The 21,964-nt window shown below is 41.8% G+C and overlaps 1 protein-coding gene across 2 annotated transcripts in view; it reads left to right on the top strand.

The window, feature by feature from the left end:
• LOC126184548 (paired mesoderm homeobox protein 2-like) overlaps positions 1 to 21,964 on the top strand; it is a 508,494-nt gene that overhangs the window by 335,083 nt on the left and 151,447 nt on the right. For both annotated transcript variants that reach the window (XM_049926974.1, XM_049926973.1), the window contains exon 3: positions 5,441 to 5,558. In XM_049926974.1, coding sequence (XP_049782931.1) covers positions 5,441 to 5,558 — 118 coding nt within the window. The remainder of the gene's footprint in view (positions 1 to 5,440; positions 5,559 to 21,964) is intronic.

Genomic DNA, 21,964 nt, shown 5'->3' with positions numbered 1-21,964 from the left:
ATATAGTCGAATCAAGTCAGGTGATGCTGAGGGAATTAGATTAGGAAATGTGGCACTTAAAGTAGTAAAGGAGTTTTGCTATTTGGAGAGCAAAATAACTGATGATGGTCGAAGTAGAGAGGATATAAAATGTAGACTGGCAATGGCAAGGGAAGCGTTTCTGAAGAAGAGAAATTTGTTAACATCGAGTATAGATTTAAGTGTCAGGAAGTCATTTCTGAAAGTATTTGTATGGAGTGTAGCCATGTATGGAAGTGAAACATGGACGATAAATAGTTTGGACAAGAAGAGAATAGAAGCTTTCGAAATGTGGTGCTACAGAAGAATGCTGAAGATTAGATGGGTAAATCACATAACTAATGGGGAGGTATTGAATAGGATTCGGGAGAAGAGAAGTTTGTGGCACAACTTGACTAGAAGAAGGGATCGGTTGGCAGGACATGTTCTGAGGCATCAAGGGATCACCAATTTAGTAATGGAGGGCAGCTTGGAGGGTAAAAATCGTAGAGGGAGACCAAGAGATGAATACACTAAGCAGATTCAGAAGGATGTAGGTTGCAGTAGGTACTGGGAGGTGAAGAAGCTTGCATAGGATAGAGTAGCATGGAGAGCTGCATCAAACCAGTCTCGGGACTGAAGACCACAACAACAACTACATGCTACAAATATAGCACCATTCTTATCCATCATCTATCAGAGATCATTGGAACTGCAGAAATGTCCACGGGACTGGAAGAAGGCCCAGGTCATAGCCATCTATAAAAAGGGTAGAAAATCGTATGCACATAATTAACCGGCCAATTTCACTGACATCGATTTGTTGTAGAATCATCGAACATATTTTGTGTTCAGACATAATAACCTTTCTAGACTCTGAGAAGCTCGTCTGCAGAAATCAGCATGGTTTTTGGAAACAGCGGTCATGCGAGACACAGCTGGCCCTCTTTGTGCATGATATACAACAGGCTCTAGATACCGGCTCCCAGGTTGATGCCATATTTCTCGACTTTCGAAAGGCGTTCGACTCAGTTCCGCACTGTCGCTTGCTCCAAAAAGTGCGCTCTTTCGGTCTATCCGATGACATATGCGAGTGTATAGAAAGTTTTCTAACAGGCAGGGAGCACTATGTCGTCCTGAATGGAGTGACTTCAACAGAGACAAGCGTAACTTCAGGTGTTCCCCAGGGCAGCGTAATAGGTTCGCTGCATTTTACCTTTTACAAAACGATGTGGTTGATAGTATTGACAACGGCATTAGATTGTTTGACGATGATGCTGTAGTCTACAGGAAAGTAGTATCACACAAAAGTTGTGAACAAATCAATGAGGATTTGCAGAACGTGAATGCGTGGTGTTATGACTAGCAGTTATCTCTCAATATTGGTAAGTGTAACCTACTGCGTATAACAAGGCGAAAATCCCCATTAACGTGCGAGTACAAAATAAATGCCCAGTGTTTGTAAGCGGTAAGATCCGTCAAGTATCTGGGTGTGACTATTCAAAATGATCGCAAGTGGAATGATCACATTACACAAGTAACGGGCAAGGCGAACTCTAGATTGCGGTTTATTGGTAGAATCCTGAAGCGATGCAGTCCTTCAACAAAGCAAATTGCTTACAATACTATAGTTCGTCCAGTCTTAGAGTATTGTTCGCCTGTATGGGACCTTTACCAGTTGGGTCTCATTCAAGAGATTGAAAAGGTCCAAAGAAGAACAGCAAGATTCGTGACTGGTACATTTAGCCATCGCGGGAGCGTTACAAATCTCATAGAAAGTTTGAAGTGGGATACACTTGCAGATATACGACGCGCTAAACGGAAGGGGCTGCTCACTAAATTCCGAAATCCGATCTTCGCCCAGGATGTAGAGCATGTATTATTACCACCAATTTTCAAATCACGCAAGGATCACCTTTCAAGGATAGGGGAAATTAGAGCTCGTACTGATGCGTTCAGACAGTCGTTATTCCCTCGTGCGATCCGCGAAGGGAACAGAGAGGGGGAGGGGGGGGGGTTATGACTTTCTCGACGGCCGCCACGTCATCCACAGCGCACAGGCGTCATTGGATGCGGATATGGAGGCACATGTGGTCAGCACACGGCTCTCCAGGCTGTATGTCAGTTTCCGAGACCAGAGCCGCTACTTCTCAATCAAGTGGCAGTGCACCGCGCTTGCCAACAGCGCTCGGCAGATCGGATGGTTACCCATCCAAGTGGTAGCCCGGCCCGACAGCGCTTAACTTCGGTGATCTGACGGAAACCGGTGTTACCACTGCGGCAAGGTCGTTGGCACCAACCGTAGACTATCAGGAAGAAAAATTCCATTTATATTTGATTTACCACCGTATTCTGGTAACCACAAAAGGCCTACACTAGAAATGTGGGATTGGAGTTTTAATCCTTTTCCTCCAGAACGTTACTCCAGCGTAGAGTTGTAAAACTACTGAAAAAATGGTTCGAAAGGCTCTGAGCACTATGGGACAACATCTGAGGTCATCAGTCCCCTAGAACTTAGAACTACTTAAACCTAACTAACCTAAGAACATGATACACATCCATGCCCGAAGCAGGATTCGAACCTGCGACTGTAGCGGTCGTGCAGTTCCAGACTGAAGCGCCTAGAACCGCTCGGTCACACCGGCCGGCTTGACCCACAGAAGAGTGATGGAATGGTGTAGTCTCAAGCAGCTGATCCTGAAAGCAAACAAATGTAACATATTACACATACGTAGGAAATGAAATCCCCTACTATATTTGGAGAATACTCAGTATTGTAGAACACTCAGTATAATGTCGTTAATTAACACTGAACTACACTTCTTGAACAATCACTCTATACACACAAAAACAAATAACTTGTAGACAACCATTCATCAAGAGCGTCGGTGAGGTCCGTCGGAGCTGGTCCTAGCTCGGCGACGAACTGGCTGTACTGCTGCTGCGCTGGCCTTATAAAGCCGGAGGAGCCCGGCGGAGTACTCCAACATTCCCTTGTATCTGTGAGGCTACCTCTGCAGAAACAGATTCGCATTAGTCTCTAGCAAGTTCTGTTTGTTTTTAATAATTGTTTTCCTCTTGGTTGCGCCTGCAAGTGCTTGTGATGTTATATGGTACACAGAGGTGCCTTGAGTGTAGTCTGACTGGCAGGGGCCGTCTGTGGCAGGCATAACAATATTACTACGCTATTGGTGACCAATTGTTGGAAACAGTATCTACCGTAAAATATCTAGGGGTAACAATACAGAGAGACCTTAAGTACAATGACCACATAAAGCAAATTGTAGGAAAAGCAGATGTTAGACTAAGATTCATAGGAAGAATTAAGAAAATGTAACCCATTCATGAAGGAAGTGGCTTACAAGGTGCTCGTTCGACCGATTCTTGAGTATTGCTCATCGGTCTGGGGTCCTTATCGAATACGACCGATAGAAAGGATAGAGAAGATCGAACGATGAGCGGCGCGTTTCCTTACGGTATCGTTTTGACAGCGCGAGAGCGTTTCAGAGATGATTGACAGTGGCAACGCTACGAGAGAGGCAGAGTACCTCGCTTGTATGTTTACTGCTGAAATTTCGAGACAGCACTTTCCGGGAAGAGTCGAACAACACCCACTCACATCTCGTGAAATGGGCACGACGAGTAAATTCGCGAAATTTGCGATAATGCAGTGGATCACCGACATCATTCTTCCCATGCGCCAGTCGGGAGTGGATCAGGGAAGGGGCGGGGGGGGGGGGGGGTCAGTTACTCGCACAAGTGCCAAGTGGAGTATGATGTATGATGTAGATGTGGATATAGATGTAGATGAAGAGCCGAAAGCGACGTCGACGAAGAGGTCATTAGAGACGTAGCAGAATTACAGGTCGGGGAAAAGAAAGTGTGACGAAATCAGTCGTTTCCTTACCGAAGAAGCCATCGATGTATTTGCCTTATGCAAGTGAGAGGAAGCATGATAAACCTAATTCATGATAGTCGGATGGGGTATTGAAAACTGCAGCCCTCCAGAATGCGAGTCCAGAGACCCCCTGTGCCACTACGATCAGTATCTGCTATCTAGGAAACTGGCAGATACTTAGGTCAGCCGTTTGTCTCACAGTAAGTGAAACCATTCAAACGTGTATTGATGTGGCTCCAGACAAATTTCATTCGGCTGCTTCTTTCGATTGAAAAGAAAAACATGTTTGGGAAAAACAGTCGACTGGCCAAACGGTTGTTGAAAACAATCGGTTACCCCACTAAAACCCTGAGGCCCACGGCTTGTCAGCGCATCGATCATTGTTGCGACTTCCCTTGACGAGGCAGCATAGAGACAGTGGTGCATCCAGCGACAGCCTTGGACTAAGTACCACATTTTTATGACTGGGCCCGGCTCTGTGTACAGACAGTATTGCGGTGGATGTATGTGTGTACAGAGGCTCCGAGAAGGATGAATCATGCCTGATCGCATTTGTCATCTTCATACGGCCCAGCATTTGTTGTGATGGTATGACATGCTGCTGGGTACACAAAACGGTGGCCTCTAGTTAGCTTCGCCTGTAATGTGAACAGCAGCCGTTACATTTCTGACATGTTGATGGCGGTGACTGTGCTCTGTGAAGTTATATTTCAACAAGATAACGCACAACCGCACCTTGCCACGATTGCCCTTACCTACCTCTATCACTGCCATACTCAGCTCATTCTCCAGATCTTTTACCCACTGAAAATGTATGGTCATGTGTTGCAAGAGACCAGCATGCCACACTCAGCAGCCGTTACAACTGGCATGAACGGTTCTAGGCGCTACAGTCTGGAACCGCGCGACCGCTACGGTCGCAGGTTCGAATCCTGCCTCGGGCATGGATGTGTGTGATGTCCTTAGGTTAGTTAGGTTTAAGTAGTTCTAAGTTCTAGGGGACTGATGACCTCAGATGTTGAAGTCCCATAGTGCTCAGAGCCATTTGAACCAATAACTGGCATAGAGATGAAACAGCAAGTAACGAGGTACCCGTCATCCAGTGTCATGTCGACTCGATTCCCAGCCAGGTTAGAGCCATTGTTGCTGTCACAGGTGGCAGCTCTGTGTACCAAATTTTGCACCCTGTGCACCCACAATTCTCCTTGAAATTTAATCGTATTTTCAACCTAACTTACTGTTTGCAGACATTAAATAAGATTTCATTATTTTCGATCCTTCCTCACGTAGAAATTTTAACGACCAGCTGTGTATTTAAGAAGCTCACGTAAAACTTGAATCTGTATGTCTGGCTCAGGTAGGAATTTGGTCCCAGCTACTTCTGAATCAAAGTCTACCGATTGTAACAGCAGTGCCACCAGGGTAACTGTGCAGATTAGTCTAAAAATTTGTGGAGACGATAGATCGCGGGACAGGGTGAATAAACAGATAGGTGCAGTTTGACAAGACTGGCTCTCCTTGTGACGTCTGTGTTTGTGTCCACAGGTGTGGTTCCAGAACAGGCGCGCCAAGTTTCGCCGCAACGAGCGCAGCCTGCTGCTACAGAGGGGCTCACCGGCGCTGCCCCTCACACCGCCGCATCCCGCCGAACACTCCAGCACAGGTGCGTCAAATGCCGCCAGCCCCCTCTGCACTGAGGAGAATAGCCGTGAAATTTCTGTGGCCTCCGATTGCGGTAGGTAATACGGAATTCATACAAACTGCAACGTACCCGCTGTTTTCTCTATTAACAATCGGAATATTGATTACAGCAGTCGGACTTACCGCGGATGTGATTGCTGCGGTTTTAGGTTTTGAAGTGGATGAGCAAACGCTCTACAAAAAATATTGACTATATAAACCTAATACCAATACCGTTATCTTATTTATATTGCGGAGTCATTACTTTATTAAATGGAATATCCGATGGGATTACAGGGGAATGGTAGTGCACGGAAACAACGTGCACACAAGGGAGCCTAGCAGCGTTACAGCACCACAGTCACATGCATACACAATTCACTACTATTATGCATGAACGTAACACGGGAAACAAGATATAATATCAATACTCTTTCAAAAACATTGCTATACTTTTAAGTAACTCAGGCAGCTTTCTGATTCAGTTAAAAGTAACAATCACTTATATGTAGTTTGTTCAAAGTCACGCTAGTGATACGAGTTGAAATTTAATAGAGAATATAAGATTCTGCACTCACAACCACCAACTGATTACTTCGTCACTCAAATTCTTTCACAAAGTTTAAGCAACTTTCCTTATATAGATACTGAATGAAAACGGACGTGGAAGCTAGTTTTACTTCCGTAAAGTATACACGAAGGAAATTTCTTGGCATCTTAAAACCGAGTGTCGAACCAGGACTCGAACTAGGGACGTTGCCTTTCACGGGTAAGTACTTTACAAACTTTTTATGCTCTGCTGACTTTTATTCCACTTCTCGATTTGCTCTTTCTTAAAGGTCCTCCTTCCTTCCCTTCAGCCCTTCCCTGAGTTCATCAATATTTTTGGCCTTCTCGGCGTGGTTTCAGATGGTAACGACCAAAATTTTCATTCGTCCAGAAAATTAATTTGTTTCTGATGGAATCTCAACAAGCAAGAAACGTAGATACCAGCTCCTCAAATAATTAAATCTTCATAAGAGTAACCTTTTGCGCTTATGCTCTTCAAAAAGAGAAAATAAAATCAATAGAATATATCTGAGTCTATATTGTTTTTTTCTTCATATATGAACAATACTCGTCTCTCTTTTAAAGTCATAAGGTAGTTAAAACAGGTTTAAAAGCAAATGTAACGTATGCGGTGCACATAGTTCATTGATTTATGTAACATTTTTGGAATCGAAAGTGCAGTTTAATCTCAGAATCAAATATGTGAAAGTAGCTAGTACGTGGCGTTCATTTTTGTTCAGTATTTCTTGTACCAGAATGTGTGTCCTACTATAATTTTCTTACGATATAAAGCTATACCTTTCTTATGAAATATTGTCTTTAACACATTGGCAAAATTTGTCTAATAAACTCTTTAATTTCGATGTAAAATTTGTGTCCTAAAATGCTTCGGATCCGACTTTATTTATGCGTAGACCATAAAGTTACCGACATCGACATAAAATTTCAAGAAAAGTTTTAATCTTAAGACATGGAGTCATTACCACAGCAATATTGGTGCCAGAATTATATAGGTATTTTCTATTTTGTATTTTTATGTGGACTTCAAATTATCTTCATGTTTAACGTCATTATGTTGTAAGTTTGTTCCATCTCTACCATATAATTTTACATTTTCACTTAGGCATTATTCAGTAATATATTTTCTTGTAATTTATGGATTAATATGCACACAAAAGTTTATTTTTCAATTTTTACTGCAAATGACCAAGAATTGATTTCATGAAGATTGTCGTCACCATTTCCAAATATCAATTACCGTTTGGTGTGATTCGTTGCTTGTCGATGTCAGGTTTCCTCGTCAGTTTCCGTTTCAGTGGCTCAATCCATTGTAGGGCAGGGTGGGACTTTCTGAATCATAAACAAGAAAATATATTACTGCTCAGTTTGCGTGCACATCTCGGACGTAGCAAGACAAGTTGTGCACAAGTGGCAAGTAGCGTTTTCAAAATATATTTAATTTAGACACAAATCATTCAGATGGAAACAGAAGAGGGAAGACATTGTTTATAATAAATATTTTTACAATAATGTTTATTGTTGAAATACATAGATGCTTATTACAATCTTTCCGCTACCAGTTTTATAATATCAACCAGATCGGTCCACAGAACGACTATCGACATTTGTTGTAAATTTAAGCAACTGCTTACACGTAAAAAAATAAGGGAGTGGGGCTATGTGAATCAGCCTTCGTGGTGCTTTCTGAATCTGAATATAATATTATTATTCCTTCTTTATTAAAGTATTTATTTAGCCTAACTTTTAGACACTAATCATTCAGCCTCAGTTTCAAAATTTGTTTTTGTAAAATTTTCGACGTCGGCTTAAGACGTGAAAGTAATGAAGGGAATGCTGCCAAGGGATCTGAGTGCACAGGAATTTTCCCCTTTAATCAAAACATAATACCATCACACAAATTCATTCCTTCGTCCACATTTCTGAGTGATGAACCCCGCTGTATTACCCCAGAATCGAAGTAAATTCAGGCCCTTCAACTCCTAATCCCCTAACAATTTCAGAGATTCGAAACTCAGAAACTTCATCATAATTGTTTTCTTCTGTTTTACCAGTTCCGACGAAAATCACTCGGTACCAAACGCGCGAGGAGGGTGAAAAATTCAGCTTACCATCTAACAACACCAGTTCATCTCAATCTTACATGAGGAGAGAGAAAGTTGTATTTTAAAACTCCCAAAGAAAGAATGTCAAGGGTTCCAGAAACGCACTGGATGTTAAAGAGAAACTTCAAATACAGAAGAGGACTCTTCTTCATCATTTCCGGAAGTTGAGTCCGGAGAAGAAAACATACCATGTGGTTTCTCAGCATCAAATATTACTACATATATCCGTGAAGAAATGGGACTGGATCAGGTGTGATAAGTGCAAGGAGTGGTTTCACGGAATTTGTGTGGTCGTAACCAATTCCGATGTGGGAAACGCGTTTAACAACTACTGGAACAGTTAAAAAAAGTTATCTTGTTTTTAAAAAAAAGTTCTATTGGACCAAACTGCTGAGATCATCGGCACCTAAGCTTACACACTACTTAATCTGACTTAAACTAGGTTATACTAAGGACAACAATCACACTCATGCCCGAGGGAGGACTCGAACCTCCGACGGGGACGGCCACTCGATCCGTGACAAGGCGCCTCTGACCTCGCGGTTACCCAGCGCGGCTATTATCTTCCATATTGTGTATAACTCTATGACAGTTTTCAGTGATTCACGTTGCCACATTTACGATTCAAATATCCTCACGAATTTTTAATTTCTCCGTTGTTTCAACGTCTTAAGTTTTGCTTTTTACGGTGAAGAATAATAGATTTTGAAACAATGCCGCGCGAAGTGACCGCGCGGTTAGAGGCGCCTTGACATAGATCGAGTGGCTGTCTCCGTCGGAGGAGCCATGTCATGGATTGCGCGGCCCCTCCCGTCGGAAGTTCGAGTCCTCCCTCGGGCATGGGTGTGCGTGTTGTTCTTAGCATATGTTAGTTTAAGTAGTGTGTAAGTCTAGGGACAGATGACCTCATCAGTTTGGTCCCTTAGGAATTCACACACATTTGAACGTTTTAAGCAACGTACATTTATCATATATAACTTAAAACTATGATCTCTTCACCATTACAATTTAACACGGCTAGTAAAATATGTGCTATAGGGGCCCAAAAAGTTGAAATGTTTCATTTAGCTCCACTTAACCGCAGCTACGATTTTATCTTCATTTTTTACTTCAGATTTCCTTTTTCCAGAAGAGCGACCGGTAGTTGCTTGGCTTTCTACGCTGTTTGTTCTTTAATTTGGGCTCAGCAAGGGGTTGCTTCTTCTGTCTTCCTTGCCTCGACTCGTACTGGAAAGTCTTTTTGTTAATCTGATATGTCGTGACTTTGTGGTTTGTCCTTCAGATTGGTTTTACGCAATTTGCTTCTCGTTTTGGGAGCCTCAGTTTCAGCTGCTGAATGTATTATTCTTACGAGTTGATGCAACACGAGCCGGCCGCAGTGGCCGTGCGGTTCTAGGTGCTCCAGTCCGGAGCCGCGCTGCTGCTACGGTCGCAGGTTCGAATCCTGCCTCGGGCATGGATGTGTGTGATGTCCTTAGATTAGGTAGGTTTAAGTAGTTCTAAGTTCTAGGGGACTGATGACCACAGCAGTTGAGTCCCATAGTGCTCCGAGCCATTTGAACCATTTTTTTGCAACACGATCTTCAGATGCGTTACTGTCCTTTTCCACGTTTTGTACGACAGTCGGGACGGATTTTGATAGGAGAACTTCGCACCTTTCGCTGTTTTTGTAGGTCCCATTTTATGCTGACTAGAATCGGTATGTGTAGACTCAGCGTGCATATCTCTGTTACCAGTCTGTGAGACGTTCTCATTGTACGTTTCCAGAATATTGTTTGACGTCACAGGCTGGGGTTGCGTTGCCCTCGTAGCTGCGGCCGCGTACGTCAGCGGTGTGTTTACAGCGCCGGCCGTGCGTTCGACCGCGTCCCTGGGCGGTAGGTGGGCCATGTGCCGCCGCCAGCACTCGGTTGTGGAGTTGAAGATTACGCTATCCTCGGCTGTCTGTTTTATCAATGGCAGAACGTATTTCATTAAATCAATCTTAATTTGCCTAACTACATTCACATATGAAAATACTTACTTGAAAATAAAAGTGGTATATATGTCCCAAATTTCATCTTCAAAACGTCAACCAACTAAACCGCGCGAAACTGCTGGAAGCCAACAAATAAACTGCATTGTACTGAAAACAGAAAAGCGAGACGAGTGATATTTAATGCCATGTTATCTAGGGAGAATTCCCTCAACTATGTGTATGACTCGCTACGACAACTACTGCCCCATTTGGCCACCATGCGTTGTAAAATAAGTGGTTAACATCGGTAACCACCGCCCTTGAAAGAGTTATCCGAACCTCACATTTACTTCCATTGTTGTTGTTGTTGTGGTCTTCAGTCCTGAGACTGGTTTGATGCAGCTCTCCATGCTACTCTATCCTGTGCAAGTTTCTTCATCTCCCAGTACCTACTGCAACCTACACCCTTCTGAATCTGCTTAGTGTATTTATCTCTTGGTCTCCCTCTACGATTTTTACCCTTCACGCTGCCCTCCAATACTAAATTGGTGATCCCTTGATGCCTCAGAACATGTCCTACCAACCGATCACTTCTTCTGGTCAAGTTGTGCCACAAACTTCTCTTCTCCCCAATCCTGTTCAATACTTCCTCATTAGTTATGTGATCTACCCATCTAATCTTCAGAATTCTTCTGTAACACCACACTTCGAAAGCTTCTATTCTCTTCTTGTCCAAACTAATTATCGTCCATGTTTCACTTCCATACATGGCTACACTCCATACAAATACTTTCAGAAATGACTTCCTGACACTTAAATCTATACTCGATGTTAACAAATTTCTCTTCTTCAGAAACGCTTTCCTTGCCATTGCCAGTCTACATTTTATATCCTCTCTACTTCGACCATCATCAGCTATTTTGCTCCCCAAATAGCAAAACTCCTTTACTACTTTAAGTGTCTCATTTCCTAATCTAATTCCCTCAGCATCGCCGGCCGAGGTGGCCGCGCGGTTCTGGCGCTGCAGTCTGGAACCGCGAGACCGCTACGGTCGCAGGTTCGAATCCTGCCTCGGGCATGGAAGTGTGTGATGTCCTTAGGTTAGTTAGGTTTAACTAGTTCTAACTTCTAGGGGACTAATGACCTCAGCAGTTGAGTCCCATAGTGCTCAGAGCCATTTGAACCATCCCTCAGCATCACCCGACTTAATTCGACTAAATTCCATTATCATCGTTTTGCTTTTGTTGATGTTCATCTTATATCCTCCTTTCAAGACGCTATCCATTCCGTTCAACTGCTCTTCCAAGTTCTTTGCTGTCTCTGACAGAATTACAATATCATCGGCGAACCTCAAAGTTTTTATTTCTTCTCCATGGATTTTAATACCTACTCCGAATTTTTCTTTTGTTTCCTTTACTGCTTGCTCAATATACAGATTGAATAACATCGAGGAGAGGCTACAAACCTGTCTTACTCCCTTCCCAATCACTGCTTCCCTTTCATGTCCCTCGACTCTTATAACTGCCATCTGGTTTCTGTACAAATTGTAAATAGCCTTTCGCTCCCTGTATTTTACCCCTGCCACCTTCAGAATTTGAGAGAGAGTATTCCAGTCAACATTGTCAAAAGCTTTCTCTAAATCTACAAATGCTAGAAACGTAGGTTTGCCTTTCCTTAATCTTTCTTCTAAGATAAGTCGTAAGGTCAGTATTCCCTCACGTGTTCCAGTATTTATACGGAATCCAATCTGATCTTCCCGAGGTCGGCTTCTACTAGTTTTTCCATTCGTCTGTAAAGAATTCGTGTTAGTATTTTGCAGCTGTGGCTTATTAAACTGACTGTTCGGTAATTTTCACATCTGTCAACACCTGCTTTCTTTGGGATTGGAATTATTATATTCTTCTTGAAGTCTGAGGGTATTTCGCCTGTTTCATACATCTTGCTCACCAGATGGTAGAGTTTTGTCAGGACTGGCTCACCCAAGGCCGTCAGTAGTTCCAATGGAATGTTGTCTACTCCGGGGGCCTTGTTTCGACTCAGGTCTTTCAGTGCTCTGTCAAACTCTTCACGCAGTATCGTATCTCCCATTTCATCTTCATCTACATCCTCTTCCATTTCCATAATATTGTCCTCAAGTACATCGCCCTTGTATAGAACCTCTATACACTCCTTCCACTTTTCTGCTTTCCCTTCTTTGCTTAGTACTGGGTTTCCATCTGAGCTCTTGATGTTCATACAAGTGGTTCTCTTGTCTCCAAAGGTCTCTTTAATTTTCCTGTAGGCAGTGTCTATCTTACCCCTAGTGAGATAAGCCTCTACATCCTTACATTTGTCCTCTAGCCATCCCTGCTTAGCCATTTTTCACTTCCTGTCGATCTCATTTTTGAGACGTTTGTATTCCTTTTTGCCTGCTTCATTTACTGCATTTTTATATTTTCTCCTTTCATCAATTAAATTCAATATTTCTTCTGTTACCCAAGGATTTCTACTAGCCCTCGTCTTTTTACCTACTTGATCCTCTGCTGCCTTCACTACTTCATCCCTCAAAGCTACCCATTCTTCTTCTACTGTATTTCTTTCCCCCATTCCTGTCAATTGTTCCCTTATGCTCTCCCTGAAACTCTGCACAACCTCTGGTTCTTTCAGTTTATCCAGGTCCCATCTCCCTAAGTTCCCACCTTTTGTGTTGCTTCCACCTAACTTCCGTTAGCATGTGTAAATTTCGTACTGCCTCCAGTCCCATCAACTACTCGATTGCAAATATACAATCCTTTCAAAATGGTTCAAATGGCTCTAAGCACTATGGGACTTAACATCTGAGGTCATCAGTCCCCTAGACTTAGAACTACTTAAACCTAACTAACCTAAGGACATCACACACATCCATGCGCGACGCAGGATTCGAACCTGCGACCGTAGCAACAGCGCGGTTCCGGACGGAAGTGCCTAGAATCGCTCGGCCACAGCTGCCGGCTACAATTATTTAAGTTCTGTATAATGAAAAGTAGCTGACTGCTGAAGGTGTACACCAATAACTCATATATATTATAAAAATGGATGTACGTTTGCATACATCCATCCATACATACATACTATACAAATGGATGTACATATGTATGTTCCACATCTTCTCCTGAACCACTGGCACAAGTTTAACCAAGTTTGGCACACAAATCACTTACTGCTTAGAAATCACACCTGTGGGGGTAAAAACAACCTACTTATAAAAGTGATGGGTGGTGTGGGTGAAAAAGCAGTGTAGCCCACGACTCGCGAATATTCATAATGTAGTCATCCGGTATTTTAGAATGAGCCCATTTAGAACCTTGCTACAAACTTTGCACGTAATTTCAAACATTTAAAATACTTGTCACGCTGCCGGACCCCGCAAAATGATGAAAGGAAAAAAGTTTATGGCTTACTACATTTTCACTGTTAATGTAACAAACTGTAGCATGAAGCATGACATTGTAATTTATTACTTCTTTTCTCCTAACTGCATTTGCAGCTCATTTCGTAGACAGTATCCATATATACCGTCAAATTATACGATTGTACAGCACATTGCTCAGGACTTATAACCCCATAAACACTCAGATGCATGAAAAACTGCCATATCTTGCACGACGTTTTAGTTTATTACGTCTTTACTACTAAGTCTAAGCACAACATATTACACACACAGTAGCCACATATACAATAAATATATGTGAAATGCGTTTGACATGTGCATACATGGGTGAAGCCACAGGCAGAAAGCTTATCCATAACCAAATTTGGTGCAAAGATTATTAACAATCTGGAAAGAAGCACTGTTGGTGTAAGAATTACCATCCTCCTACTGGAGTGAGAGTGACAATGTGGAGGGAGGAGGGGAAGTAGGAGAGGGAGAGAAAGTGAGGTAGAAGGACAAGGGTACAGTTGGATCGATTGGGGAGAGAAGGAGATTAACACAGTTGGGAGAGAAGTAGATGAACAGACTGGGGAGAAGAGGAGATGGACAGGGTGGGGAGAGAGCGAGATGGACAGGGTGGGGAGAGAGGGAGATGGACAGGGTGGGGAGAGAGGGAGATGGACAGGGTGGGAAGAGGGGGAGATGGACAGGCTGGGGAGAGAGGCAGATGGACAGGGTGAGGAGAGGGGGAGATGGATGGGGTGGAGAGAGGGGGAGATGGATGGGTTGGGGAGAGGGGGGGATAGATGGGGTGGAGAGAGGGGGAGATGGATAGGTGGGGAGAGGGGGAGGTGGAAGGGTTGGTGAGAGGGGGAGATGGACAGGGAAGGGGGAGATGGACAGGGCAGGGAGAAGACGAGATTGACAGGCTGGGGAGAGGGGGAGATGGACGGGCTGGGGAGAGGGGGAGATGGGCAGAGAAAGGAAAGAGGAGCTGATGGTCAGGGAAAGGAAAGAGGAGGAGATGGACAGTGACTGGGAGAGGAAGAGGTAGGCATATAGGGGAGAGAAGAGGAGATGATCCAATACAGGGTGAGTAGGAAATGGACAGAGAAAGGGGAAAAGATGGACTTTGAGATGGGAGAGGAGGTGATGGACAGATAAAGGGAAGGCTAACAGATAGACAGTCAAAGGAAGGAAAAGCAGATGAGCAGATGGACATAGAAAGGAAGGAGGAGCACATGGATAGCGAAAGGAAAGAGGAGCAGATGGACAGAGAAAGGGAGAGGAAGAGATAAGCATATAGAGGAGAGAGGGGGAGTAGGAAACGGACAGAGAAAGGGAAAGAGATGGAGAGAGACAGGTGAGAGGAGGATATGAATGAAGAAAGGAAAGAGGAGAAGATGAACAAGGAGAGGGGGATGTTAATGTGGATAGAGAGGGAAGCAAATGTAGGTGGAAAGGAAGTGAGAGCAGAGGAGATGGAAAGAGACTGGGGATGGAGGAGATGAACAGAAAGGGGGTGGAGATGAAGATGGACTAACATTGGGATAAATACATACCTGGGCAATACCAGGTACTCAGCTGGTGTATGTATGTATATTCCACATCTCACCTAAACGACTGGACTGATTTCAACCATCCTTGGTACACATCACTTCCCGTCTGGAAAGGATCTTTGTGGGCATAAGTACCACCTATCTAATAAAGGGATGGATGTGGGGGCGAAAAGAAGTGTAGCCCACGACGCACGAATGCCCAGACTTTATTTATTTAGTATTTGAGAATAAGAGTACTTAGAGACTTTTAACAAACTTTTAAGAATCTTTTTGTCGCTGACAAGCACCAAAAAAACTGCATTTTCACTGTTCATGCAGAAAATAGTAGCATCATTCATGGCGGCTTAATTTATTACTTTTTTACTACTAATTGTATTTGCAAGACATTTTGCAGACAGTATCCTCATACGTGGATGAATATACCTACCAGATAATTCGTTGTACGGCACGTAGTTCAGGAGATGAGACGTCATACATATCGAGGTGCGTGGAAACTAAACTTCAGGCCGAAACTGGCTATAGGCAGATAAAATACGCGTGAGAATATGTGTGAAATGTATTAAATACATGCGAATTGTACGTGACTTGTGCGTATGAGGCAAAGCCGTGGGTAACAAAACTTAAAAATTTGATACACGTATTACTTACAGATACGGGTAGGAGGAGATGGATAGTAGAATTGGAATAAATACAACCCGGACAGTACTGGGTGCTCAGCTAATATCATGTAAAGAAATTGTAAATTTCTCATGCGAGTGTGAGACAGTGAGCGAGCTGTTTCCAAAATAAAGAAGTAGTAAAAATAATAGTAATCCAGAATGAGATTTTCACTCTGCAGCGGAGTGTGCGCTGATATGAAACTTCCTGGCAGATTAAAACTGTGTGCCGGACCGAGACTCGAACTCGGGACCTTTGCCTTTCGCGGGCAAGTGCTCTACCAACTTTTCTTTTTCTTTTTTTAATCTCATTTTGTTCAGTTTCGTTCGTTGCATCTGCTCGGCGCGGACGTCGTAAGACATCCGTTTAAGTTCGTTGTTGATCGGTTAACTCAGTTTTTTTTTTTATTATTATTATTACAGAAGGCAGCTATCCCTCTGACCGAACGCGCTGAGCTACCGTGCCGGCTGCAAACTGAGCTACCCATGCACGACTCACGCCCCGTCCTCACAGCTTTACTTCCGCCAGTATCTCGTCTCCTACCTTGCAAACTTTACAGAAGCTCTCCTGCGAATAATAATACTCTTGACTTGTGATATCATTCTACTGAATTCTCTGCTCTTTTTCAAAGTCAGTGATAATTTTGCAAACATTCGAAACATACCTGACTGAGTGCTTCACAAGTCAGGCCCTTTGTTCACCCTAACCTAAGTTTTCGCGTAAAACCAGTTGTTTCTTATGTAATATAGCAAAAACTATCGGCTGCAGAGTAAATTTACTTCCAGTTATCCGTCTCTTTTCATATCAAGTTTTTTACTTACGTCTCCTTTATCAACTTCCATTGTATTATTCGAGTTGTCGCATTTGGTTTCCCTTTCAGGAATCAGGCCCAACATAATTAACATTTATTATAAGTCAGAAACGCCTCTTATACGAAGTGACATGACAGGTTTTGTGAGGAATAGCCTCTGTGAACTAATTCCGAAAATTCTGATATGAGAGTCCTGCTCGTCTTTCTTTTCGACATTATCTCTGATAAGAATTCTGTAGCCGCTTAGGTATCACATTCGATGCATGAGGTGAAATACATCTACATCTACAACTACATCTTCATACATACTCCGCAAGCCACCGAACGGTGCGTGGCGGAGAGTACCCTGTACCGCAAATGGTCGTTAACTTTCCTGTTACACCTGCAGACAGAGAAAGGGAAAAACGACTACCTATATGCCTCCGCATGTGTCCAAATTTCTCGTCTCTTATGTTCGTGGTCCATACGCGAAATGTATGCTGGCTGCAGTAGGATCGTTCTGAAGTCAGCTTCAAATGCTAAACTTTCTCAGTAGGGTTCTTCAAAGTGAATGTCTTCGTCCCTTCAGAGATTCCCACTTGAACTCCCGAACAACTCTGTAACACTTGCATGCTGATCGAACCTGCCGGTAACAGATCTAGCAGCTCGCCTCTGAATTGCTTCGATGTCTTCTTTCAATCCGAGCAGGTGCGGATCCCTAACACTCAAGCAACACTCAAGAATAGATCACGCAAGCGTCCTATATGCGATTTCCTTTACAAATGAACTACACTTTCCTCAAATTCTCACCATACACCGAATTCGACCATTCGCCTTCCCTACCACAATACTCCCATGCTCGTTCCATTTCACATCGCTTCACCCCCATACAAGTAATTTGTTTCTTTCAAAAGACGATAAGTTAATTCATGTTAATCAAATGGAAGTTTTATATCTACCACATTTTGTTATGATTTAGACACTGATGTAGTGATTTTCATTTTTGTGCTGTTTAGCCCTTCAGCCACCAGGTCGGCCCAGTTCAAGAAATACATTGTTATGTGATTTTCGTGCGTATGCAACCGACAAACTGGTATGGTTAACGAATTCTATTTTGATTGACTGAGTCTTACGAAACATTGCCTTCAGTGTCATTGGAAATTAACCAAATGATTATGCAATTCATGACGTTTCATAAACCTGACATAAGGCTTTATTGGCGTCATATGAATGATATCACAAGCCACTATAAAAAGAAGCTGCAGTTTTGGACAGTTCTGGAGAATTTCTAGTGAGTTACGCCGGTTACTATACAGTAATGGGAGTAGCTGTTTGATATGATTCGATTCTAATGAGTAAGGTAAAAACACTGAGGACCCTGTAACGTCCCCTTAGAAGAATTGTATACATGACTGTGCTTAAACTGACACACAATATTTTTAGCGCAACGCAATCTGACTTTCAGAAATCCGTACAAAGGAATGGCCCTGATTAACATTAACCTGTACCTTTCACAAATCACTTACCTCACAAAAATCTTCGTTACTCGAACTACTGCAATGCAGCGAGCGCCACTACTGCCAGCTAAATAAAAGATTCAAACTACGGAAGTCACTAACTACTGATAGGGATAGTTAGCAAATGAAAGATTTTAATAGAGAACAAACAATGTATTTACCTTAATATCATCAAAAGTCATAATATATGTAATTTCAAAACTCCGCCATCTCTCTCCTCACATCCACCACTGCTGGCGGCTCACCTCTAACTGCGCAACGCTACGCACTGTTCACATCCAGCTGCCGCTGCCCAACACTACAATGGCAGACAACAATGCAATCTAGCCACAGACTGCACACAGCACAGCCAGTGATTTTCATACAGAGCGCTACGTAACGTTGCCAATAAGAAAACATAAACAGCCTACTTACATAGCCCCCATGCTCCCCACAAAAAATTGTACAAATTATCTTGGGCAGTGGCCAATAATGCTTTGATAAAATTTTTCATAATTACAATAACAAAGATATCAAATGCACACATTTATTTATACAATGTTGGTCAAAAGCTAAAATTTTCTCACAGTCCATAAAGAAAGTCCAGATTGTTCATCACAGTAAAATTTCAGTGTTTTTTTTTTTTCAAAGTCTGAGCAGTATAAGAGAATGCACACGGAAGTAGTGGATTTCCATGCAGTCTTGAAGAAGTAGTGGTGTCCTTCCAACGGAAAGACAGTGCTGACTCTTGACATGCTGACAGGTGATGGGCCACGACAGAGCAAACCCACAGCAGAGTCATTCGACGTTTTGAAGAATATTGGTAGGTAGGTCATCACAGAGCAGACCCACTGTAGCCCTGGTAGAGAGTATGGTATTGATGGGCCACCAGAGGTGCAGACCCACTGCAGTCCTTGTAGAAATAATGGTATTGGTGGGTCATCAAATGTGTAGACCCACAGTAGTCCTTGTAGAGATGGCCAGCAGCCATCTGTTGAGACTGTGCGGGTGCACAATCACCATTGAAGAGTCTTGCAGTTAATATAGCAAGTCCATAACCACCACTTGTGCACTCACAAAGTTTTTGGAATTGTCCTTAGAACCAGCAATGCTGTTATCCAGTCCCTTGCTGAATTATTAACACTCATGCAAACACTATCAGTCCCTACTTCTCACATATTGTCCATATACTATGACCAACAGAAACGTGTGCAGTGAAATGAATGCTTAAAAGTTACTTAATGTGATAAACTGGTGTCAATTACAATTTGATAACATAAGAATACAATAACAAATGTACAAAATACATCATTAAAGAACATAACAATACAGATAACATTTGTAGTGCAGGCTTTACAAAAGAATAGAAATAGACATATACATTAGTGTTACAGGAATTATAACATAAGTTCATACATAAAAGATCAGAATAACTTTTGAAACATCAACTTTACACATGAGCATTAAAACAAAACAGAATAAATAATGTCTAAGCATATTTACAAGGTAAATAACATATTATTAATGCCAATTATATTTGAGGAGAACAGTATTCCTCATCATAGTGAATGTAGCTTAATATTAGAAGAAAACATTCTATGAAACTACACAGAGACAGGAAGAAAACAAATACACAAGGGTACACAACCACATAGTGGGATAACACAAAAGGAAAGGACAGGGTTCGTTTTCAGTGTAACATTTGGTACTGCAGTCCAACCCAAAACTTCATTCCATAGATCGTTTGTCTTATTTCAACCTTTGCTTCCACCAAAAAAATCCTATCCAGGCATGCTTTCTGTATTTATATGTTCACATATTTCTTACATCATTATTTATTTTCCATTATCTTACCACATCATTTATTTCCAAGAAAATCCTACCTATACCTGCTTTCTGTACTTTTTTCGTATTAATTCTCAATGCATTTCTCCCAATTCATCGCAACTCATTCTCTTATAGTCTTCCCCCCCTTAAGCTAACTTAAATCTACTGAGCTCAGATGCTAAACTAAGGGACGAGGCAATGCAGCAGCATAAAACAATTAACACAAACATCAAGGACAAAAATTTTAAATAGGCAAAGCAATTGCAGTACTACAACTAATATAAGGCACTGTGCAGCAAACAAGAAAAATAAAACAGTAGTAAAACTAGTTAAATTCAGTAACACTATGCCTGGCAAACAGCAGTAACTTATACCTAAACATGACGTAGCTCAAGCAGAAAAAATATTACAGTAAAAACAACAATGCAGAAAAGGGAAATGTCTATTCACATCTTAATGTCTATGTAATTAAAGTGGTGCACCAAAAAAACTAATTCTACAAAAAATTACCAAGTACTTGAAAAGAAAATTATATATGCAGTTATTGTTATCAGTCCCTTCTTATTGTTCTTTCCATTCCAAGAGCTCCTTTTTCGAAGAATGTGGATCATAAAATAATTATTTAATAGATCTGTTGACAGAAAGTGTTCACATTAGCAAATGCATCTAAGTTTATTTTATAAAACTAATGCTGCAACACAGCTGGAAACCAGATATTAAACAAAATGAGCAATCTCTCAACTACAAAGACAATAGATGTAAAATGTTTCTCATCATTTCATTAGGCACTTTAGTAAATATCATAAATTACGAGCCCCACAGTATGCTTTCAACAAGGAAATGTCAATAGCGAGGATAATGGCCTCCCCTTTCTTTTTTTCTACCTGTGCCTCTGCAAGGCACTCACTAATGACTTGTTCTCCCGGCGTCTGACACAGCTGGGTGCCCACGATGCATAACGTGCGGGTGGTCACTTAACTTTCTTACGGAAATATTTACGACAGCAGTTTCCGCTACCGTGACAGTCTCATGTAAAAATATTTCACAGGTCAATAATTTACGTTGCAAATCTGTAGAAACAAAATCCTATAAATATAACAGTGTCCAAAAAATTTTCACCGGAATTGTGATACATTCACGCATTTACACACATTTCATATCTCTTTAAGATTCTTGGTTTCCAACATACTTTTTCACAAATCAGCGTCCCTAACCACTACTCATTATTCCTTACCTTATTACACATATACGTATTCATCGACACTCTTCAATATTTCATCATTATAAATATGTAGCATAATCAAATAACTCATATAGCCTCAGCCTATTAATCATAAACATACCTCAGCAGCATAATACACATTGTCGTCGTAATAATAACATCATAACACCTCAGTCAAATCTCAAAAACGTCGTAGCATTCTGCAATAATTTCAAAACCTAAAGAAAATTCTCTGCTCATTTCAGTAGTGTCATCTACCTCAAACGTACTTTAAAAATCATGATCTCATACCAAATACATCATTCAAAGCTCTCATAGTATCACAATGGTACTAAAAAAATATGAACAGTTCACAAAGTACAGACAAAATACAATTTCGTAAGTGTGAAGTTATACAACGGTGTAATTACGTAAACATCTGTCACTGATGCAGTAAAAAAAATGTTTATCTCTCAGTTAAATGATCAGATAGCTGTGTAATTTATGTATTAGAGAAATATGGTACCGATGTGTAAAGTTGTATAAGCAAATACCATATTAGCTAGGGCTCCTTGTGCTTGCCACACACATGGTACACAAAGTAAGCATGTACCCCCCTGAGGACTAATGTAATTATAACCTCAGGTGTTACAGATTACAAGAATGGAATGAAATGTATTACGGAAAACCTTTGTATCATTGTACTTCAAATATCTTTAAAAATAAATGACTTAAGTACAAAATTAATCACTCAAATGCGTGTCCTGTAGCGCTAAATGTGCGTCTTGCTGTAAGATAATCTCTGTGGAAGCGTCGTAGTTATTTTCCTCCGAAAG

Source organism: Schistocerca cancellata, chromosome 4 (assembly GCF_023864275.1).
Source record: "Schistocerca cancellata isolate TAMUIC-IGC-003103 chromosome 4, iqSchCanc2.1, whole genome shotgun sequence".
In the NCBI taxonomy this organism is placed as follows: Eukaryota; Metazoa; Arthropoda; class Insecta; order Orthoptera; family Acrididae; genus Schistocerca; species Schistocerca cancellata.
This window is presented reverse-complemented; position numbering and strand designations above follow the sequence as displayed.